This window comes from Endocarpon pusillum (assembly GCF_000464535.1).
Source record: "Endocarpon pusillum Z07020 unplaced genomic scaffold scaffold6858, whole genome shotgun sequence".
Taxonomy (NCBI): domain Eukaryota; kingdom Fungi; phylum Ascomycota; class Eurotiomycetes; order Verrucariales; family Verrucariaceae; genus Endocarpon; species Endocarpon pusillum.
The window spans coordinates 89,345-109,653 of NW_006916614.1; the positions used below are offsets into that span (position 1 = coordinate 89,345).

General features: G+C 48.5%; 5 protein-coding genes across 5 annotated transcripts; 2 read left to right on the forward strand and 3 right to left on the reverse strand.

Annotated features, from left to right (window-relative positions):
• Positions 1-52: 52 nt before the first annotated feature.
• On the reverse strand, positions 53-1,778 carry EPUS_06262 (uncharacterized protein; the record flags this gene model as incomplete). Its single annotated transcript, XM_007807364.1, has 4 exons — positions 53-617; positions 684-1,071; positions 1,122-1,472; positions 1,535-1,778. 4 exons carry the CDS (start codon positions 1,776-1,778, stop codon positions 53-55), a joined length of 1,548 nt encoding a protein of 515 aa, XP_007805555.1.
• A 1,632-nt stretch (positions 1,779-3,410) lies between these two features.
• EPUS_06263 (uncharacterized protein) lies at positions 3,411-5,129 on the reverse strand (the record flags this gene model as incomplete). The annotated part of the gene is made up of 1 exon (XM_007807365.1): positions 3,411-5,129. One exon carries the CDS (start codon positions 5,127-5,129, stop codon positions 3,411-3,413), a length of 1,719 nt encoding a protein of 572 aa, XP_007805556.1.
• A 744-nt stretch (positions 5,130-5,873) lies between these two features.
• Positions 5,874-7,903, reverse strand: EPUS_06264 (uncharacterized protein; the record flags this gene model as incomplete). Its single annotated transcript, XM_007807366.1, has 3 exons — positions 5,874-6,140; positions 6,230-7,846; positions 7,901-7,903. The coding sequence occupies 3 exons, from the start codon at positions 7,901-7,903 to the stop codon at positions 5,874-5,876; spliced, it is 1,887 nt and encodes a 628-aa protein (XP_007805557.1).
• A 928-nt stretch (positions 7,904-8,831) lies between these two features.
• On the forward strand, positions 8,832-11,324 carry EPUS_06265 (uncharacterized protein; the record flags this gene model as incomplete). Its single annotated transcript, XM_007807367.1, has 1 exon — positions 8,832-11,324. The coding sequence occupies one exon, from the start codon at positions 8,832-8,834 to the stop codon at positions 11,322-11,324; it is 2,493 nt and encodes an 830-aa protein (XP_007805558.1).
• Positions 11,325-11,651: 327 nt separating this feature from the next.
• Positions 11,652-13,615, forward strand: EPUS_06266 (uncharacterized protein; the record flags this gene model as incomplete). The annotated part of the gene is made up of 2 exons (XM_007807368.1): positions 11,652-11,922; positions 11,988-13,615. The coding sequence occupies 2 exons, from the start codon at positions 11,652-11,654 to the stop codon at positions 13,613-13,615; spliced, it is 1,899 nt and encodes a 632-aa protein (XP_007805559.1).
• Between the last annotated feature and the right edge of the window lie 6,694 nt (positions 13,616-20,309).

The following is a 20,309-nucleotide window of genomic DNA, read 5'->3' on the forward strand; positions in this document are numbered from 1 at the left end:
CGCCAGACTTAACATGCGCAATTATTTACCATTACCTATTTTATCCAACCGCTCACAGGGTTTGCATCCTGGGCGATATCTTCGCTTTTCCAAACTCAACCACCCGAACTATTCCATAGTCCCTTCCATTAACGACCGAGTACCCCGGCGACAATGCCAGCGGATCCGTCGAGCTCTTGTGCATTTTCATATGGTGCGTACCCGGCCTAATGCTGGCAAAGCCTCTCTCCACATCGGGCCAGCTCTTCATGATCTCGTGTTCCAGCTCGGCCAGCTCATCCTCCGGCATTATGAGTGGGGGATCGTTCCTCCGCTGGGGATCCCTCTTGACCCATTTCACGTCTCTCATGCCACCAAGCTCGCCCCTCTCTCCTGCTGATTCCGTTCCATGCATAGTCCAGCCCTCTAGGCCCTCGGAGTCATAGAGCCCCTTGTCATTGTAGCCGTAGCCCTTGAGGCCCATGCGGATGCGCACGGAGGCGTGGACATATTCGTGAGTGTTGAGAAGGCGTCGCTGCGCTTTGTAGGTGAGACGGTCGATAGCATGGTATTCGTGGGGGGTCCGCCGGGCGGAACCGGCAAGGCGGAAGATCAGCGTCATCGAGTCTTGGATACGTCTGTCAAGAGGAATTTGGTTAGCACAACAGACGAATTTGGTAGGCGGATGATTGGAGTGTGCTCACCCGAGTCCCCATTTGCGCATCGGATGTCCATTCGCTATGTGTCGCTCCATTGTCAGACGGTTCTGTTGCACGATGTAGGAGTGGTCGAATGCGAGGAATGGTTCAAGTTGCGATATCATCCACGTCAGGGTGAGGTTGGCTAGATCGGCATCGGCATAGCTGCCTCCTACATCAGAATGCACGCCAGGGAACCAGCACTGTTTCATCGTCAGCGGCCATTCCTGGCCTTCTGGCTTCTCCCATATCGTTGGTTGGAATGTGCGACGCCGTTCGTCCAGGGCGAGAGCTTGGAAAGCATGCTCGATGTGCGGCTCAATCTTCGTGTCCACAAAGGCAAACTCGCTAGATTTGGGTTGCGGTAAGAATGCAACCATGGGGATTCCAAGGGCTTGGGTTATACAGTCAGCACAGGTATAAAAGCACGGCAAACGTACATACCGCCCACAGTATCCCATACGCCTATGGCTTTGACTGGTATATTTGGCCGGGTCAACTCCAGCTCAAGAAGCTTGCGACCATATTCTGGCTTGTGAACGGGTGGACGATTTTCCCATGGCTCCTTTGGATATGAGCTCTTCCAGTTGGGCTTCATTTGATGTTGCCAGTCCTGGAATATCTGGTAGAAATATATCAGGCCTTGCCGATTCAGAAGTCCGATCGCTCCGATTAGTGTAGCAATAGAACGAGCTGTGAATGCGCCACGCGAAAACCCAATCAGTATGATCTCGTCCCCAGTTTCATAGTTGTTGCAGATGAAGCTGTAGGCTTCTCGAATATGTTCAGCTAGGCCTATGCAAGAAATCAGCTCCTGATGGAAGGCAGACAGCATATCAGGTGGATTCATCTCATACCCAGACCAGTAGATCCACCCACGATTTTGTTGTATATTGTGCTTTCCGTTCCCACCCCAGACTGATAGTATATGATCTGTGGAATGACCTCCCCAGTCTCTGCGTCCCGGGCTTCCTGTTTGATGCAACGGCAGATCCTAGTGACGTTTGAAGGGATTTCGTATTCGCCGTCGCTGTCCTTCCAAGTCCCATCACAGGCGACCACAATGCGCTTGCGCGCTGCAGTCGCAGAGATGGTTTTCATTTCCTTTTTCTTCCAGTAAGGTCAAAGATCTTCACTATGGAACAGAAACAAGAGTATCAATACTTTAATGCAGAAAGGGGTCAAAATAACGGATACTGGTGATACAATAGATGGAGAAAATGTCAAGCAAATGAAGATGGGACGGTACTCCGTACAGGCCAACATATCAGTCAGTAAGTCACGCGCCGCAATCCATGGGGGCCTTGAAATGAGAAACAAAGAACAACATCGCTGCGCCGCGTGGCAGCCTGAGCTGTGCCATATGAAGGACTCATCGTGGTTGCACGAAGATGAGCTTCCCCCCTTCAGTTAAGCCTGAGTTAGGCATAGGTCAGACTTGACTCGGAGTCGATCTACTACGTAAGACGGAGGCCACACCTCATAAACCTGTGCTCTGTTGGCTGAGGTTGCAGGTATTAATTTTAGTGAGGCTTTTTTGACAAAGGAAGATTGGTGGCCTTCCTACATAGTATTCCCTTTTCGGAGGGTGGCGCAAGCACCCCTAAGCCTTGCTAGTTATCCCCCTGGCTGATGGCCTGACTGCGTCGTACTAGTCAGCGAGGGGTACATCAATTAAGTGTGGTTCGAAACCCACTGGCACTGTCCTTTTGGCGGAGTGGTTGATGTGTCCCTTTTCTGTACTATGTTGTACCACGTATAGCAAGCCATAACGACAAATTCCGTAAAGGGTTACATTTCAACCGCCAAGACGTCAAAGTAGGCTGTGAGAGCTGTGATGGATAGCGCAGTACTTAGTAGGAGTACTATTGTCTCCCATATCGTGTCCTAACTCTGACGATGGCACTTCAACTTGCTGTACGTACGTAGTACTCCGTAAGTAGGTCAGATACAGGCGCCAAGACGCTGTTAGGCATCTGTCCGCTTTAATTGCTAGCGTGAGAGATAGAGTTCACGTTCCTGCGTCCCAGCGCGTATCAAGTGTTTGGGGGAGGCCGTACGGGGTATCGGCATATTCGTGCTCCGTCCGGAGTACTCGAATCACAATGAAAAGGATGATGAGACCACTATTTTGAAACATCATACAGGAGTCATCAGGGCACCTTGTGACTGTACTAGCTCGGCCTAGTTATTGGGACGTTGCCTATGTGGTATGATGTTACGGTGCGACACAGTATGACGCTTTCTGCCTGAAATTTCGAAGGATCTTCGTCTGTGTTCGCATTGTCTTCTTACACGTGGAGCGTCCACGATCAGGATCGTATCACGTGTGACCTCTTATTCCATCCTTTGAATTGTTGCCGTGTGATCGAGTTCTCTTCTTCATTGTAAGGAATTGCTTTCATCTTCAACCTTGCCATGTATGAACCTGTTGGCGCATGTAACGCTTTGTCCAGTGAGACTTCAGACCACCAAGGCATGACCTTGAGCTGTCTGCTGTCATATTTTTGTTAATTCGTGATGCCTCTGACCGGATTGGTCAATTGCTTCAGTAGGGTTTGCTGCATGGCTAGGTTAAACAACTGACATCACACGTCTAGTAACTAGCCTGGATCAAGCAGTATCTGCGGCTCGCGAGGGCGTGCAGTCCATTGGCTTTGACCTTGCACGAGAGATGTATGTTGTGTCATGAACATGAAAGTGATCCTCTGTTCTTTGCCGACCGTTGCAACTTCATAGCTTTGAGTCTCTGCCCGTGGTGCTCAGTGCTCGGTCGATCACGTCCATCATCCTGCACAGCTCGAAATCATGCAGTTTGGGGGGCACGACCTGTATACTTAGCGGAGTGTCCAAGTACACCTTTCGGTCGGTAATCTTCTCGTCCCATAGCTGTCTATTTCGTTCGTCCCAGCTCCCAAGCGATGGTCCGCCCATCTCCTTTCCCAGTTCAAGGTCACCCTCATCAAATCTTCGAACCGGAATCACTGCAGCAGGATAGTCAAGAAGCACAAAGCTGGATGTGTAGCCAACAGCATTCCAACGATCGATTGGTGGAACAGGGTGTGGTGCGACTGGACAGATTAGTGCATCAAATTTCCGCTTCCTTGATCCGTCTTTGTCTGTTTGGTACCAGATGTCTAGCATGCGCCTCTCCAGACTCGATCTTTGAGCCTGCATATCTCGAACTTCGGCAATTGATCTTGCTGGGCTTCTCTTGAATCGCCTTTGCATCCAAGGGGCAAGAGGCTCCTTTGTTTCTTCAAGCAAGTCGGCCATGCGAGTAGCACCATTGGCAGCCATTAATCTGTTCGCAAGACCTTGGCATTTGGTCCAAGCTTGGGGAGTGGGAATATCAACGACCTCGATATTCCCAACTCGGGTCAGTTTTTGTTTCACTTCTTCGATTACTTTCAAAACAGGAGGTAGGGGCTCGCAATTTCCATCTCGTCGCATGATTCCGACCACGAAATTTCCATTCTTCCCGCACCCTTTCATTTCTCCCACACCCCAGTTGCCAGGCACACAGTCCTCTGCCCACATCTCCGCTCTAGGCACTACCTCCTTCAGAAAGGTATCCAGGTCTTGCACAGACCTCGCAATCGGCCCTGTCACAGCTTCCATCGCCGCTCTCCCATCTCCGTACAAGCTCCCAACCTCCTGCCCACCGTGCGGTACGCGTCCCACACTCGGCTTGAAACCGTAGATTCCATTACACATAGCCGGGATTCTGATACTTCCACCAATATCCGTTCCAACGCCGATCATGGAGCCTTTCATGGCGACAAGCACACCCTCACCTCCCGAACTGCCGCCAGCAGTGACAAGCCGATTTATCGGGTTCATGGTGCGTCCAAAGACGTTGTTATTGCTATCCAGCGCCGCAAGTGTCTGCGGGACGTTCGTCTTGGCGATGATCACACAACCTAGGCTAAGCAGCAGGTCCACGAGCGGTGAGTTTGACTTTGCCGGCTTGAAGCACAATGCCGCAATGCCAATAGAAGAGTCCACGCCCATAATATTAAAGCTGTCCTTCATAGATATAGGCAATCCATGGAGCGGGCCAAACGGCTTGCCGTACTCCGCCAGGTGCTTGTCCAGGGATTCAGCTCGTTGGAGAGCAGAAGGGAAGAGCAATTCAGTAAGGCAATTGGTCAACTGCTGGGCTATGGCGGCACGTTTGCAGAATGCAGCGGTTACTTCTTTTGCCGTAAGATGATTGGAAGTAATTGCACTGATCAAGCTCCGAGCGCTGTACCGCGAGGTTATCGTGAGGTCTTTGGCTGTAAGGATACCGCATTGGTCTGGGACAGATAGCACGTTTTCCGGTTCTCTATTTTCTTTGGGCAGATGCTTCTGGTCGAGCTTCCAGACTGCTGGGATGGCGGTATCGCGTTCTGCGCGCTTTCGGCGAGCAATCCCTTTCCACGGAGCGTCTACTTCGCAAGAGGACATTGTACGGTAGGTTGCTTGAAGCAGGACGAATTTAGGATTGAGAGTTGAAAAGGGCGTCGACGCCAAGCTTGAATATTTATTCCTCACACTGCTCGCAAGTGCTCTTGCGACCTCGGCTCATGAAATTGCCAGATTGGGAAGGTATTAGATCTCATGCTATGGACAGAAACTCAGCAATATTACAGCGATTTAACCCGGCCGACTTTACTCTGACATGCACAGCGAGCCTTATTGCCCGGTGTACTAATAATAGAAATACCAGACCCAAAAGCTAAAAAGAAGATGCGGACCTTCTTTGAAGAATATAAGCACATGATTAGGCAGGAAATCGGTTGCCCAAATTTTTCAATCTGACCTTACTACTCCGTAGACGCTAAGCGACGGCACCTTAGAAACCTCGTTCATGTTGGCGTTATAGTAGTATCACCTGCATCGCTACATCTTGTAGCCAGGTACCACGGTGAGATCTTATACGGACAGCCGGGCCAACCGCTTTTGAAGGCTATAGTATATGCTGGCTGAAAGTGAGCATTTTGATCAGAACAAGTTGTCCAAGGTACTGGCTGATCCAGCAAATTTGGCACAGGTCTTGCAGAACTTTTGATCCAAAAAGAACAAAATAAGAACATCACCAAATGAGCACAATAATAGCACCTTTCATGCAGAATAACGATCTGGCGTGAAGTCAGGCACGTTCTCCCTCAGTACAAAATAACTTTTGCTTTTGGCACATCAATGTGCCACTTATCCAGTCCCGTTCGGGGTCTCATTTTCCTTGCCACTCGCCGTTGCTGACGCTGCTGACGCCGCTGCCTCAGCCTTCTCCTCTAGCCTTTGGATATCGACCTTTTGCTGCTCAATACCTTCTCGAAAAGCCGCCTTTGTCGCCTTGGGACTCGAATGCGGACTCGACGTGCTTAGCTTCTCTAGAGCTTCCACCTCGGATGGTGAGAATGTGTCTTTCCGCTTGGGGCGGAAGGGGACTGGTGTGCTGGTACGGGAGGTGAGGAACTACAAGACCAGAGATGAGTTAGATGATGATACCTTATGGTGGACCACGCGTTATTCAACAGAGGGTTCATGTAGTGGGCTAGGCTTACCGAGCTCGCTGCACTAAGCAAGGCGATCAAACTCGCTTGGACCACGTCCTCATGAATACCTACACCCCAGACTTTGATGCTAGGGCTTCCACTCGCCATGCATTCGATGTACGTGGCGGCCTTGACGTCTCGTCCTCCTCCAATGGCGTGTTCTTTATAGTCTGCGACGTCCAAGTCGATGCCAAGAGAATGTAGTGCGTTGGCTAAAGACGAGATTGCGCCATTTCCTACGCCAACAATAGGATGCTGTGCTCCATCTATAGCGATGATGCCAGCAAATTGTCGTTTTGAGGTTGATGTGCTTGTTGCTGGTACAGTTTGGACTTGGGGACTTGCTCCTGGTGTACCACGTTCGCCTGGTCCCGAGCTTCGAACAGCGGTGATGTTATAGTCGATCAGAGTAAACCTTGGATTCCTCTTGAGATGGTAGGCGTCCTCGAACAGAGCCTGGATCTCTCTTGGCAGCAGTTCCCGTCCCTTGCGGTCTGCCTCTTTTTGCACAATCTTGCTGAATGCTATTTGGAGACCCCGCGGCAAGTCAAGTTCAAGGGCCCGTTGAATGATCCACGCCACACCGCCCTTCCCACTTTGGGAGTTGACTCTGATTATGGCCTCGTAGTTTCTGCCAATGTCCTGTGGGTCTAACGGGAGGTATGGCATCTGCCATGGATCATCCGGCTTTGCACCCGAGGCTTTGCGGGCATTGAATCCTTTCTTAATAGCATCTTGGTGGCTGCCAGAGAAAGCACATACAACCAATTGTCCGCCATATGGCCACCTTTCGTTGACCGGAATCTTGGTGCTTTCCTCACAGACTCGTATGACCGAATTGATGTCACTAAAATCAATGTTGGGCCAGATGCCCTGTGTGTACAGATTCAGAGCCAGGGTCACTAGGTCAACGTTCCCAGTTCTTTCTCCATTACCGAACAGTGTTCCTTCCACTCGCTCTGCTCCGGCCATTTGTGCCAATTCTGCTGCCGCGATAGCACACCCGCGGTCATTGTGAGGGTGAACTGAGACGCAATATTTCTTTCGTTCGCTCACATGCGTACAGAAGTACTCGATTTGATCTGCGTATACGTTCGGTGTCGCCAGCTCAACCGTAGCTGGGAGGTTAAAAATTAGGGGAGCTTCTTCTGTCGGTTCCCAAGCAGCCTTGACGGCTTCACATATTTTCACCACAAATTCGGGAGAAGTGTCAGAAAACGTTTCAGGTGAGAACTCATACAGCCACTCAGTCTGAGCGTAGGGTGTATCCTTCGGCGCGTCCTTCGTCAGGCTTCGTGCAAGTTCCGTACACTTCACTGCAAGCGCAATGCTCTCCTCTTCCGACATGCCAAAAACTATTCTTCGGAAGCATTCGCTCGTTGCAAGGTATAAATGCAAAATAGCTTTTTTGGCACCTTCCAAGGATTCCACTGTCCTTCGTATGAAGTCTTCTCGACAAGGAGATAAAACTTGCAGGTAGACATCATCCGGAACAGCACCTGGCGTCTCGAGCAAAGATCTCGTGAAGTCGAAGTCGGTTTGCGAAGCTGATGGAAAGGATATTTCGATTTCTTTATAACCCAGCCCAACGAGCATCTTGAAGAAGCGCGTCTTTTGCTCACCGTCCTGGTAGAGCAACAAATCAGCCTCATGCTCAGTCCTATGCTATTTGTCTCGTACCATGGGATCTGCCAAGCTCTGGTTTCCATCTCTTAAGTCGGTTGCAAGCCACCTTGGTGGTTTGTCGTTCGTTCTGGAGGGCCATTGCCTGTTTGGCAGGTCCAACGGCTTAAACTGTTTGTACTTCCTCCACGGCTCACGTAACCTGTCGATTTCTGGTCAGCTCTAGACTAGAAAGCTAACTGTTATAGGGAAGACAAACATAGGCATTTCCGCGATAAAAAAATGTAGTATGGCACTCTCGGTTATTGACAGACGCAGAAAACAGACAGCAAAAGCTGAAGCACACGGGCGGCTTTCGGATGCGTGAGATAAAACGTGGGATGCTACCCTAACCAATTGAAAGCTTTGGTGAATTGAAGGGCGTGAAAAAAGAGGATGGTGCCCAAAGAGACTCAGACCCCGCAGACGTAGGTCAAAGGGCGGGGATGACCCTTGCGGCTGCTGAAACAGCGCCACGTATTTAGGGGATACATGACTAATTGTTAGGAGCGAGCTTATAACTTTTTAGCTCAAAGTATTCCGGGAACTAAGGCAAAAAGATCTGGCTTCTTCAAAGGCCGTGTCTCTGTAACTAACAAAGTCTTGAACTGACTCCCCCCGGAGTCGGACCAGGGCACTGATACCATGATCGGGAAGGTCCGCAGCTTTGGTCACAAGTGTGTAAGATGAAGCTTCATCCATTGCATCTGTGGTCGTTCATTCTGGGTGGGTTTGCGCTTTCACACCATCATTAGGGCATATGCTCATATTGACTTTGTCTAGCCGTTCTCTCCTTTTCGCGAATAATACAAGCTTTCGGTGCAGAGCAACATGAAGTGCCTGATATTCGATGGCAGCCCCGAGCAGAGCCACCTAGTCACGGTACTGTCCCTTCAAGAGCACAGCGTGACGAGTTTGAGGACTTGGGAGGTGGGTTTCGGTTTGAAGAATGCTAGGATTCTCAGCTAATGATGCTGGAGGACACGACGCAGTTCACGCAATATGGCACCACTTACAAGAAATCGAGGATGCACGGAGGGACACCTCCAGCTCATACCAGCCACGGGGACTAATAGGAAGTGCATGGGACTACGCCAAGATTGTTTTTCGACTTTTATTCATGAACAGCCCCTCTAGAGATCATGCCTTGTCCGATAGACAACCTTCAGCGGTAAGCGGTGACTTGGCTCGAAGCATCAACATCCTTAAGCATGCCGCCGCGCTCGACGACTCAGACGCGATATTTCTGCTGGCTGAAATGAGCTTCTACGGAAATTTCTCTCATCCACGAGACTATCCGCAGGCCTTCGACTACTACTATAAACTTGCATCTTCAACCGGCAACAATACAGCTCAATACATGCTAGGGTTCATGCACGCAACTGGCGTTGGTGGAGCGGTAAAGCGTGACCAAGCCCAAGCCTTGCTTTATCATACTTTCGCAGCCGAGCAGGGAAACATCCGATCCGAGATGACAGTTGGTTATCGCCACCATTCAGGCATTGGTACAGCAAGGAATTGCGACAAGGCCGCTCATTTTTACAAGAAAGTTGCAGACAAGGCAATGGCATACTGGAGGTCAGGACCGCCAGGTGGTCGAAACCTGGTAAAGGAAGCCTATCGCTGGGCTGATGAGGCTGGTGGCGTCTATGGTGAAGGTGCTAGCGTGTCTAGTTCTGGACTCAATGCCAATCGAGATAGAAGCAGTCATGCCAGCACGGATGATATCATGGAATACCTCGACATGATGGCAAGGAAAGGGGATTTGAAAGCAACCTTCAGTCTGGCAAAGATGTACTACGAGAACAGGAACTCGAGACACAACGTCAGAAAAGCACAACGACTCTTCATCAAGATCACCAAGCAGTATTGGGATAAGCAGGGCAAAATCATTTCTAGCGGACCAAAAGGAATTGATAGGATTGCTGCAAAAGCCGCTGCATATATTGGCCGGATGTATCTCCGTGGCGAAGGTTGGGAGCAGAATTATGAAAAAGCTGCTACCTGGTTCCGACGAGGCATTGCCAACGGAGACCCTCTGTGTCAGTACTTGATGGGGGTTATGTATCGTGATGGTCTCGGTGTTCCAAAGGACTCACTCAAGGCTGCCTCGTTCTTCAGAGTTGCAGCCGATGAAGATATTGCAGCGGCACAGTCGAACCTCGGCATACTATTCCTTGACCAAGGAGAGCTGGAGACTGCTGGCCAATATTTTGAGCTTGCAGTGCGTCATGGTCATTTAGAAGCATTCTACTATCTCGCCGAGCTGGCCAATAAAGGTATCGGTCGAGAAAGACACTGTGGCATGGCAACAACATATTACAAGATTGTGGCTGAAAGTGTCGAAGAGATTCACTCTTCCCTTGGTGAAGCAAATCAAGCATTCGAGAGAGGAGACTTGGAGACTGCTCTGGTAGCATCGATGATGGCAGCAGAGCAGGGCTCCGAGGCAGCGCAGGCCAACGCAGCTTATTTGACTGACGTGCAAACTTCAGTGCTCAACGTACCAACCATATCCATCTTTAGTTCCACACTAAATCGACCAGCTTCAGCTGTTCGGGATGCCGCACTTGCACTCATCTACTGGACCCGTTCTGCCAAGCAAGCAAATATCGACTCACTGTTAAAAGCGGGTGATTACTATCTCTCAGGCTTCGGAACTTCAAATCCAGATCTCGAAAAGGCAAGTACATGTTATCATACTGCCGCAGAGATACACCATTCCGCCCAGGCACTCTGGAATTTTGGTTGGATGCATGAAAACGGCTTGGCCGTTGAGCAAGATTTTCACATGGCGAAACGATATTATGACTTGGCTCTAGAGACCAACTCAGAAGCCTATCTGCCCGTCAAGCTGGCCTTAATCAAGCTCCGTGCACGAAGCTTCTGGAATACCCTCACAGGAGGAAAGGTCAACAGCATCCAAGCCGAGCCGGCAGAAACCAAGAAATCTCGCACGTTATCCGAGTGGGTCGCGCACTTTCTGGAGTATGCGGATGAGGAGTTAGAGGAAGGAGCTGAAGGTACCAGACTGGATGATTTGGAGCTCGAATCAGCCGCCTTTGGTAACGACGCCATGCCAGGAGGCGACGAATCGTATTATGAGGAAGTTGATGACGGGTTGCTGGAAACACTCATCATTATCGGTATCGCCGCTACCCTCGCATTTTTGGTGTACTACCGTCAACAGCGCCAATTGCAGCAGAGAAGAGCGGTACAGGGTGGGAGGATTGCACAGAATGTTCCTGGTGCTGTGGCTGCTGCGGCGGCTGCTCCGGGCCAGGCGGCTGTACCGCTGCCTACAGGTGCACCACAATCACAGCAGCAAGAGCAAGAGCAGCAGCAGCAGCAAGGTGTGATGGAAGGAGATGATGGTGGCTTCTTCCCAAACCCTGGGGATCCAGATTATGCTGCTTGGGCTGCTGGGGGTGTCGGTCACTAGGGTTGGTGATAGGCAGCAATCCTGAATATGATGTCTCTTACCCTTCAAATTTATTCTCACTGAATATGCCATTCTGCTTGTAATTGTGAAGTAGTTTGGGGGCTAAAAGGGTGCCTGAACCAGAGGGAGCAACATAGAGCTATTTCTGTTGTTAGCCCTTAGTTAGAAATAATTCCCCGTACCTTGTATTACAATATTAGGCAGGAGTATTGCTCACCAAGAGTGATCAGGTATCTTTGGTGCAGAAGTAGTCTTCAGAAGAAACTGACCAGATGAAGGATGTCAGTGGTGTCTCTTAGGTTTCAACAATAATTGCCATCATTCGAAATGCCCGATCATTCCGACTGCCAGTATCCCCAAGAGAGACCGTTCATGTCAACACTCGCCTTGTTAAGGAGCCGGGTACAGCAAGGGTGTCAGAACTGTAGACTGATCTGGCAGGGCATTGAAGAATTCGCTGATGACAAAGTCCGCGAGGATGGAAAACTGTGCGATGACAATGCGGAAGTCTGGGTCCGCCAGAAGGTAGTTAATGTCACATGGACTCAGGTCGACTCGTCACCGTTGCGCCTGGAGTTTTTCACCGACTCCAACGAAGGTATATCCCATCTGAGACTGTTGAGGTCTGGTTCAGGTCGCTCATTCATTTGCTAACATTGGCAGGTGTGTTCCCCGCCTGGTGCGACCTACAACCGTTACCAATAGTATCAGAACCTGCTTCAAAAGCATGCTTCGATACCATAAGACGGTGGATTGATGAGTGCTCTACAGAACACGCTCGTTGCCACTCTGATGCTTCCGGTCCACTTCCCCATCGTGTCATTGACGTCCGGGGCGTCTCCGGTACTAGTGATGTCTTTCTTTATGAGAGTCATCATGAAGCAGCTAGATATATTGCTTTGAGCCACTGCTGGGGCCGGCAGCCGCCTTTAACAACAACGAAGGCCACTTTGTTGGAGAGAAAATTTGCTATTCGATGGACAACTTTACCCCAAACTTTCCAGGACGCTATTTCCATTACTCGAGAATTAGGTGTACAGTATCTATGGATTGATTCTTTGTGCATCCTTCAAGATGATGAAGGTGATTGGGTAACCGAGTCCGCGCAGATGGATCAGGTTTACAAGAATTCGTGGATTACGATTTCGGCGGCCGGAGGAGCCCACGCAAACCACGGCTGTTTTCGAAGAGTGTCTAGGAGAGAAATCCTAGTGTTGAAAGTCCGCAACCAAAAAAATGACGTCCTGTCTTCTATTTTGATTCGAAAGCAAATTCTGGTCGATGCAATGTACGGGACTACCGGCACGGACTTTGTTCCCACCGTTTCAATATTTACACGGGCGTGGACCTTTCAAGAGCGTCTGCTTTCAAGGAGAGTGCTTCATTTTATGCCGGACAAGATGTTCTGGGAGTGCTATTCTCAAGAGCTCTGCGAGTGTGGACATGCAGCCGCTCGGTTTAATTCATATTTAGGGATGCCACCCGACCTCGTCAAATTTTTGAAGCGAGACCACATCCGCGCTGTTGCAAATGATCCTGAACTGGACTTCACGGATATCATGGCCCAATGGTACACACTTGTGTCTCAGTATGTGCAGCGAACGCTGACATTTGAGACCGATAAACTGCCAGCTTTTTCCGGGGTAGCAAAACAATTTCAAGAAAAGAACAAACTAGGTACTTATTTGGCTGGTCTCTGGTCTGTAGACCTTCTCAAGGCGCTCCTCTGGTATCGTTCGGTTAAGGGGACGTGGAAATACTTACCCCATCTGTCTGAATCCCTTGTTCCATCATGGTCGTGGGCCTCAATCAGCGGAGCTTGGGAGCATGATCAGATAATGGGCGACCTCGCGACAGAGACTGCTCAGGTCATTGATTTCAGCTGTACACTGGCCAGCGAAGACCCAACGGGTGCCGTATTGGGCGGGTACATCATATTGAGCGGCTATTTAGCCTCAGCGTTGCTTAGATTTCGAGAAGGAGATCCTAGCATCGGTGCCAGGGAGAGATTTCTTGTTCAAGATGCACTAATCGTACAGGGCGACTCTGTGCGTCCCTTCGACGCAGACTACCTTTTAGAGGAAACTTCGCCCTCCTTGGCTTCTGGACAAGCCGTATATTTGCTTCAGATCGCGGTCGAGAACAATCAGGATGGTGTAGGACCAAATTATTTTGCACTCGTCCTTAACAGGATACCGAATTCACCGATGGTGTATCAGAGGATTGGCCTATGTTCTATTCCTGATATATGGTTCGGCGAAGCTCTCAGAAATGAGATCACAATTGTATGAGGGACGACGAGTCCGGACGACAGAGATGTGCAGATCGGATATGATGGGAAGGCTGAAGGCGAAGGCGAACTGGGAAGGATAAGAAAGATAATTATGTAAAAGCTAAAAAAGTGAGAAGAATGGATAAAATCTGTGTGGAGTTTTGGAACCAGACGTACCCTCGTCTCTATCCTCCTCCTCCTCCTTTTTCACCATCCATCAAAAGGAAACTAAATAAGACTTACCAAGACTTAACTCAATAACCATTTCTACTGACCATAATGTAACTACAGCATCATCCGCATCAAAACCGACCTGTATCTTCAATCAGTTTAAAACAAGAAGAAGAAGAAGAAGAAGAAGGCATCATCAAGGGAAAGGTCGGGTTTGTTGAAAACCAGATTGTGAAAGAATTAAGGCAAGGTCACTGCCTGAAAATCAATAAATGTCGTCCCTTCCTGTCTCTTCGCAACCTGAAGCAGTAGAATCATGCTCTCTCCTGTTATCTGCAGTATTATATAGTATTCTGCTTATTATTATGAAAGTACTCTGTAGTTTAGGGCGTGATAAGGACCCTAAACCCAGAGGGAATAATACAAGTTATTTTCTATTATTAGCCCTTAGTAGAAATAATTCCCTATACCTCGTACTACAGTATCAGGCAGGAGTATTAGTCATCAAGGTTGATCTAGTATCTTCTGTGTAGAAGTAGTCTTCAGAAGAAGCTGACCAGATGAAGGATGCTCAGTGGTGACCTCTTCACCGCTTTGGAGTTGGGTATGACAGAAAGATGTGCTCATGTTAATCAAGGTCAGCGGAAAGTATCCTTTTCTGGGCATCAGATACCAAGTTACTGCCCACAATTTAAAGCTTTCTGGTCGAAAAATGGGCCAATCTTACGCCATAATGGTGGATAGCCTCTCGTGGCTCACTGAGCGCGTTGAACATGTTGAATAACCCCTTCTCAGGGGATACGTCATGCGTACAGGGCTGACAGGGGTATCTGTATGAGGGTCGTTAATAACAATTTTACTATTTAGGGCCGCGCTTACATTCATTATGCCCTCCTATCGTAGTACTTCTGCCTCATACCTCAGTACACGTAGTATCGTGATTGGCTGGATACCCAACCAATTAGCATGCTCATTCGATGAGCAAATCTCTCTTGTAGCCCATCCTCCGCATGTGGCTTGCACTAGGGCAAGGCGGAAGTCAGGACTCCTGCCAAGATGCCCTATGCTACTTCGCATAACCAAATTTCTTCGATCACATCGACGTATTCAGGACTGGGGATTTTGGGGTCCAGAATGATACGCGACCCTATCCCCTATATACATCCGCGACTCGTGTGTAATTGAATCGCCTTCGAAACATGTTATTCCGTCAAAGATTTTGCCCGTCCAAAGGATAGGATGTTTCTGTACCCGCGCCTACTCTTGATCGTGTGGCTTGTTACTCGCACCGTTTGTGGTGCTGTGCACGTTGAGCTCAATGATGGCCAGATTCTGGCTGTTGATGATGAGCAGAATGTAACTCCGACTGTTGACAGTGATCCGGGTGATCCAGTCTTTGGTGGCCTCACCTTACGAGACCTTTTCGGCCGCCAGTACTGTTCCGCCCCTGGCCAAAATGTCATCTGTGGATATGGATGCTGCCCGAATAACAATTACTGTTGTGGAGGTTCCAGCTGTATTGACACCACATCCAGGATATGCTGCAGGAACGGGCGGCAATGTTATAAGGGTGGCGATTGTTGCTCTGATGGGAATTGTGTAAGCAATCTTCGCCGTTGTTTGCTAATAAAGGGGCTGGTAAAGAGCTGCACCAATTCAAATGCTGATCTCATCATGAACAGTGTGATCCCGGCAATTATTGTGTGAGAGACCTCGATACAGGTCGAGTTGGGTGCCTCCCCTACGGCGGAGGTGGCTCTACCAGCATTCAGGCATCCTTGACGACAACATTCACCAGCACTACCCAACCGCCTGCTTCCTCCTTTACTTGCAATGAGTAAGCAATCCAACCAAGGGCCTCCATTTGTCTACTGCTCTAACCTCCAATCACAGTGCGGGCTACCGCCCATGCCCTGACGAGCGCTTCTGCTGCCCATCAACCGCCTACTGTTACTACAACACACAGAACGAACCCAGATGCTATCGAAACAGCTACTATACCTTCTACTATTCCTATTCCTGGTCCTTTTCCTACGGCATCCGCTGGTTCACCACAACCACCACTTACTACCTGAACGGTGCCACAGTCCCCGCCATCGCCACACCGCCAGTTCCAACCACACCTCCTCCTGAAGCTGAAATCAGCGCTGCTGTGTCAGCTCCATCAACAACCCCGTTGAGCCTCACATCTGCTGAGTCGCTCTTATCGAGTTCTGATTCTCCAGGGTCGGCGCTTCCTGCTGGCGTTGTCGAAGAATCGCAAGATTCCACGCCTTTCACTTCCAGAACGTCATCGTCTTCTTCGGCCACTGCAAGCAGAACATCCTCTGCTCTCACATATGGAGGAGCCAGCAGCAAGGCACACAAGCTATTGATGGCAGGGTGGATGACCTGGGCTTGGATGGCGCTTGTTTGTGGAGTTTTCTTTATGGTATGATGTGAATCTAAGCATGGAATTTAGTACTTGATATATATGGCTGAGGGTATGGATATTGGCTTAACTACGTTCTTGGGATGATGCACCAAGAGCAGGAACGAATGGAAGGACAACCGATCTGAAAGGAGTATTGATTTGGTTTTCTGTGCCCTTGACGGGAAAATATGTACTTGAAATTTCGTCATAATCCAGCATTTGAAAATCCTAGTATTCTCTCACGAGTAAACACATGGAGGACATCAGTCCATCCGCTTTTTATATTGATTCATTGGTCAATGACCTCAAGGACTCACATGCAATGTTTTTTTTTTTTTTTTCAAGAAAGAAGATATCTCTAGTAATCAGAACGTGAGCATGCAAAGGGTGCCAGTTAAGCCAACCAAGGATTGTTTGTACACACTACCGGATATTCCTCATGTGTCCGAAACTTTTGTAAAACAAAACTTCCAACAACAGCAGGGACGAGGAAGGCACCAGGCAAGCATACAAACGACTCTTTGTATTTTGAAAAAAAAAATTAAGAAAATTCGCAGAACCACAGCTAAGTACTACTTCATAGGGGGGAGGGGCATTCGTAGATCAACAGGTCGCAGAAGGGTGGTTAACTCGGTCACGAGAAAAGATGAAAGATCCATTTCAAGTGTTGCATGATCCTCCGGAGTTACAAACAAAGAGAGTTAGCCAGGAGGGGGTGGGGAGTGGGGGCGGTATCTTCCGGCATTTGCTGGACGCTACTCAATCTTTCGAAGATTCCCCGTCCCGTATACGGCGGACTGTTATTGGGTTAACGACACATCAAAATTTTGAAATTGAAAATCAGTTTTGAGGTTGTAACATGACCACACAATCATGACCAAAGAGCCAAATGGCATTTGTATCATGGAATTACTACTGTCAAAGTGTCATAGTAGCTTTTTAGAGTGAATAGTAATAGTCTATCTGTACCTGGACCGGTGCGTTAGGGTCTTGAGGTTGGTTGTGTACACAGAATGCGCATACAGAATCCGCAGAATCCGCAACAGAATGTGCAGAATGTGCAGAATTCGTATAGAATCCACTTAATACGCAGAATTCACAGAATGTGCAGAATCTATAGCAGAATACACAGAATCAGCAGAATCCGCAGAATGCGCACACAAATCCACAGAATCCACACAATACACAGAATCCGTAGAATCTGTAGAATTCGCACAGAATCCACTTAATACATAGAATGCGCTGGATGCGCTGAATACGCTGAATCTGTAAAATCCACGGAATCCGTATACAGAATACATAGAATCCACAGAATGCACAGAATGCGCGGAATACGCAGATTTCATTAAAAGGCTAGTCTTTTATGGCACTTTATTGTTAGAAGTAGTAGCAAACAGCGTACGGAGGTGTCAATTCACTTGATTGAGTTACTCCTATCAAGAGGAGCATTTGCTCATACTAATAGCTATAGAAGCGCATTACTGTAACAGCTCAGAAACAGCATTTGGCGTTTAATTCGTATAGCAATGCTCACTGCCATAAATAACAGGGCGTAACAGTTACAAGAGCGTTTCGCGCGTTTTGCATGCGGGGACCCTTGTACCATCATGCTAATACGTAACAGATACGTATCATATACGCAGGGATTCTGACATTTATAACTGTAATACATAAGAGAAGTGCCAGTAGCCGTGGTCAACGATTGGTCCCCCTAGGGGGTCCCCACCCCCGGCAGGGGTATACCCCTGCCTAGGGCCACTCGCCTCGCATACCAGCGTAACGAGCATTTTTCTACGCGTTCGAACGCGTTGTAGCATTTTGTGTATATCTCCATCAAAACATGGCTGATTTGAATGAGGCTTTGGATATAGCAGCTCACAGAGCTGCTGATGAGATATTTCGACTTCGAAGCCGCGGAGAGAGAGTGAACGTTGCAGCAACTGCTCGCGAATATGGGGTAGATCGAATGAGAGTCGTACGACGAATGAAGGGCGTAGGGCCTCGAACAAGTCGAATTCCTCCGAATCGCAAGCTAAATGCTGTACAAGAAGCAGCTCTTTTGCTGTATATCCAGAATTTGGATGATATAGGCCAATCCCTACGTCTAGATCAGCTTCGCAGTACAGCAAACTCGATTCTTAAGCAAAATCATACCAGAGAAGATCCATCACCTATTGTAGGCGATCACTAGGCTCAACGCTTTCTTGAACGTTATCCTGCGCTTCGTAGGATGAAACAGAAGCCTTTAGAGCTTGAGAGAAAGCTTGCTCATGATCTAAGGGTATTTTCGAACTGGTTTGAGCGTTTTCAACAGCTTCGTACAAAATACGGAGTTGTAAATGAGGATATCTGGAACTTTGATAAGACTAGATTTCGAATCGGTATGAGCAAGAGTCAGTGGATAGTGACCTTTTCGACTTCTAAAAGGTCCTATCTTGCTTCTGATACTTGTAGAGAGCTTGTTACCTCTATAGAAGCTGTCAGCGCTGGAGAAATAGCTATCCAACCGATGCTCATTCTATCTGCAAAAATGCATTTAGAGCGCTATTTCTCTGATCTTGAAGATGACATACTTTTAGGGGTTTCAGAAACTGGATATAGCAATGATGAGCTTGCGTACAAGTATATTCATTATTTTGATGCTCAAACTCAGAAGTATCAAAAAGGTATTTATCGAATTCTAATCTGTGATGAATATAAAAGCCATTTTACTCGCGAGATTCTCGAATACTGCGAGCAGCAGAATATTCATATCTTCGCTCTACCTCCTTATACTAGCCATATTTTTCAACCGCTTAATGTTGTACTATTTCAGCCGTACAAGCATTTTCATGCTAGAGCTGTGGATCAAGCAACTCGTACAGGATGCTCGAACTTCAACAAAGTCGAATTTCTACACGCAATTTCAAGCATTCGAAAAGAGACATTCAAAAAGAACTCAATTCTATCCTCATTTCGAGAGTGTGGCCTGGTTCTATATAACCCATAAGTTGTGTTATCAAAAGTGCAAGAATTCTAATCTCCTTCTGCTTCAAATCGATCAACTACCCCTTCAGAATCCTCTTATTCAGCTCCTACAACCCCCTATACCGCTCGTACGCTTCAAAAGCAAGCTGATCAACTCGAAAAAGCAACTCCGAGCCGTATCAAGTCGCTTCAAGAGAAGTTTATTAAAGGCGCTCTTGCCCAGGCCAAAAATGGGATACAAATAAAGCAACAGCTTGCAGAAACAACTGCTGCAGCCAGAGAACGAAAAGAACGCCGTGCTCAAACTCGACGTCAACTACAAAGAGGAGGTACTCTTTATGCTCATGAAGCAAGAAATATGATCAAACAACGCGCTGAAGAAGGGGGTAATCAGCTTGATCGAGCGCTGGCTCGGGAGGATCAACTGCGTACAGCGCTTCAAGCAGAGCAGCTACGGAGTCAATATTTGGCTAGAGGATTCGCAGGAGATTTGTATACAGCTAATCGTCAAGATAGCATCTAAAACGCTCAAATAGGCAATGTATGATGCTTCTTCTAATATGTATACAGAAAAATGCTCATTACGCTGGTATGCTCATTACGGTGGCCACTACTCGCCGGAGGCGAGTGGCCCTAGGCAGGGGGACCAATCGTTGACCACGGCTATATGGTGTGAGAGAAGAGTTGGGTGGCCCTTTGTGAGAGCGCTTTGTGATTTTCGAATCCAAAATTTTGATGTGTCGTCAACCCAATACTGTGCATTGCGAAAGTGTTGCAATTCCTTGGCGCTACCCTCGAATTGCTGGCGCCGCGGGGCAGAATTGCGGTGAGATGTAGGAATAGCTCCCTAGGGCCGTAGAACGCGTAGAAATTGCTTGAAATTGCTCATAGACCTCGCTGACGCCCTTCTCTTGCCCTATCTCAACTGCTGGCCCTTGGTGTTGAGTTCGCGATGAGCAAACTGCGCTTTTCGAAGTCGACCGTCGACGAAATGGCCCTTTTGCTTGCTACAGGCGTAGAACCACGAGAAATAGCTTATAGATTTCGATGCCACGCTTCAACTGTGGGCCGAATCCGGCAGAATATTGATACGTTCGGAGAGCCACGGCCAGCGCCTCAAGCGAAGATGGGTAGGCCGCAAAAAATCACTCCAGAGGCGCTT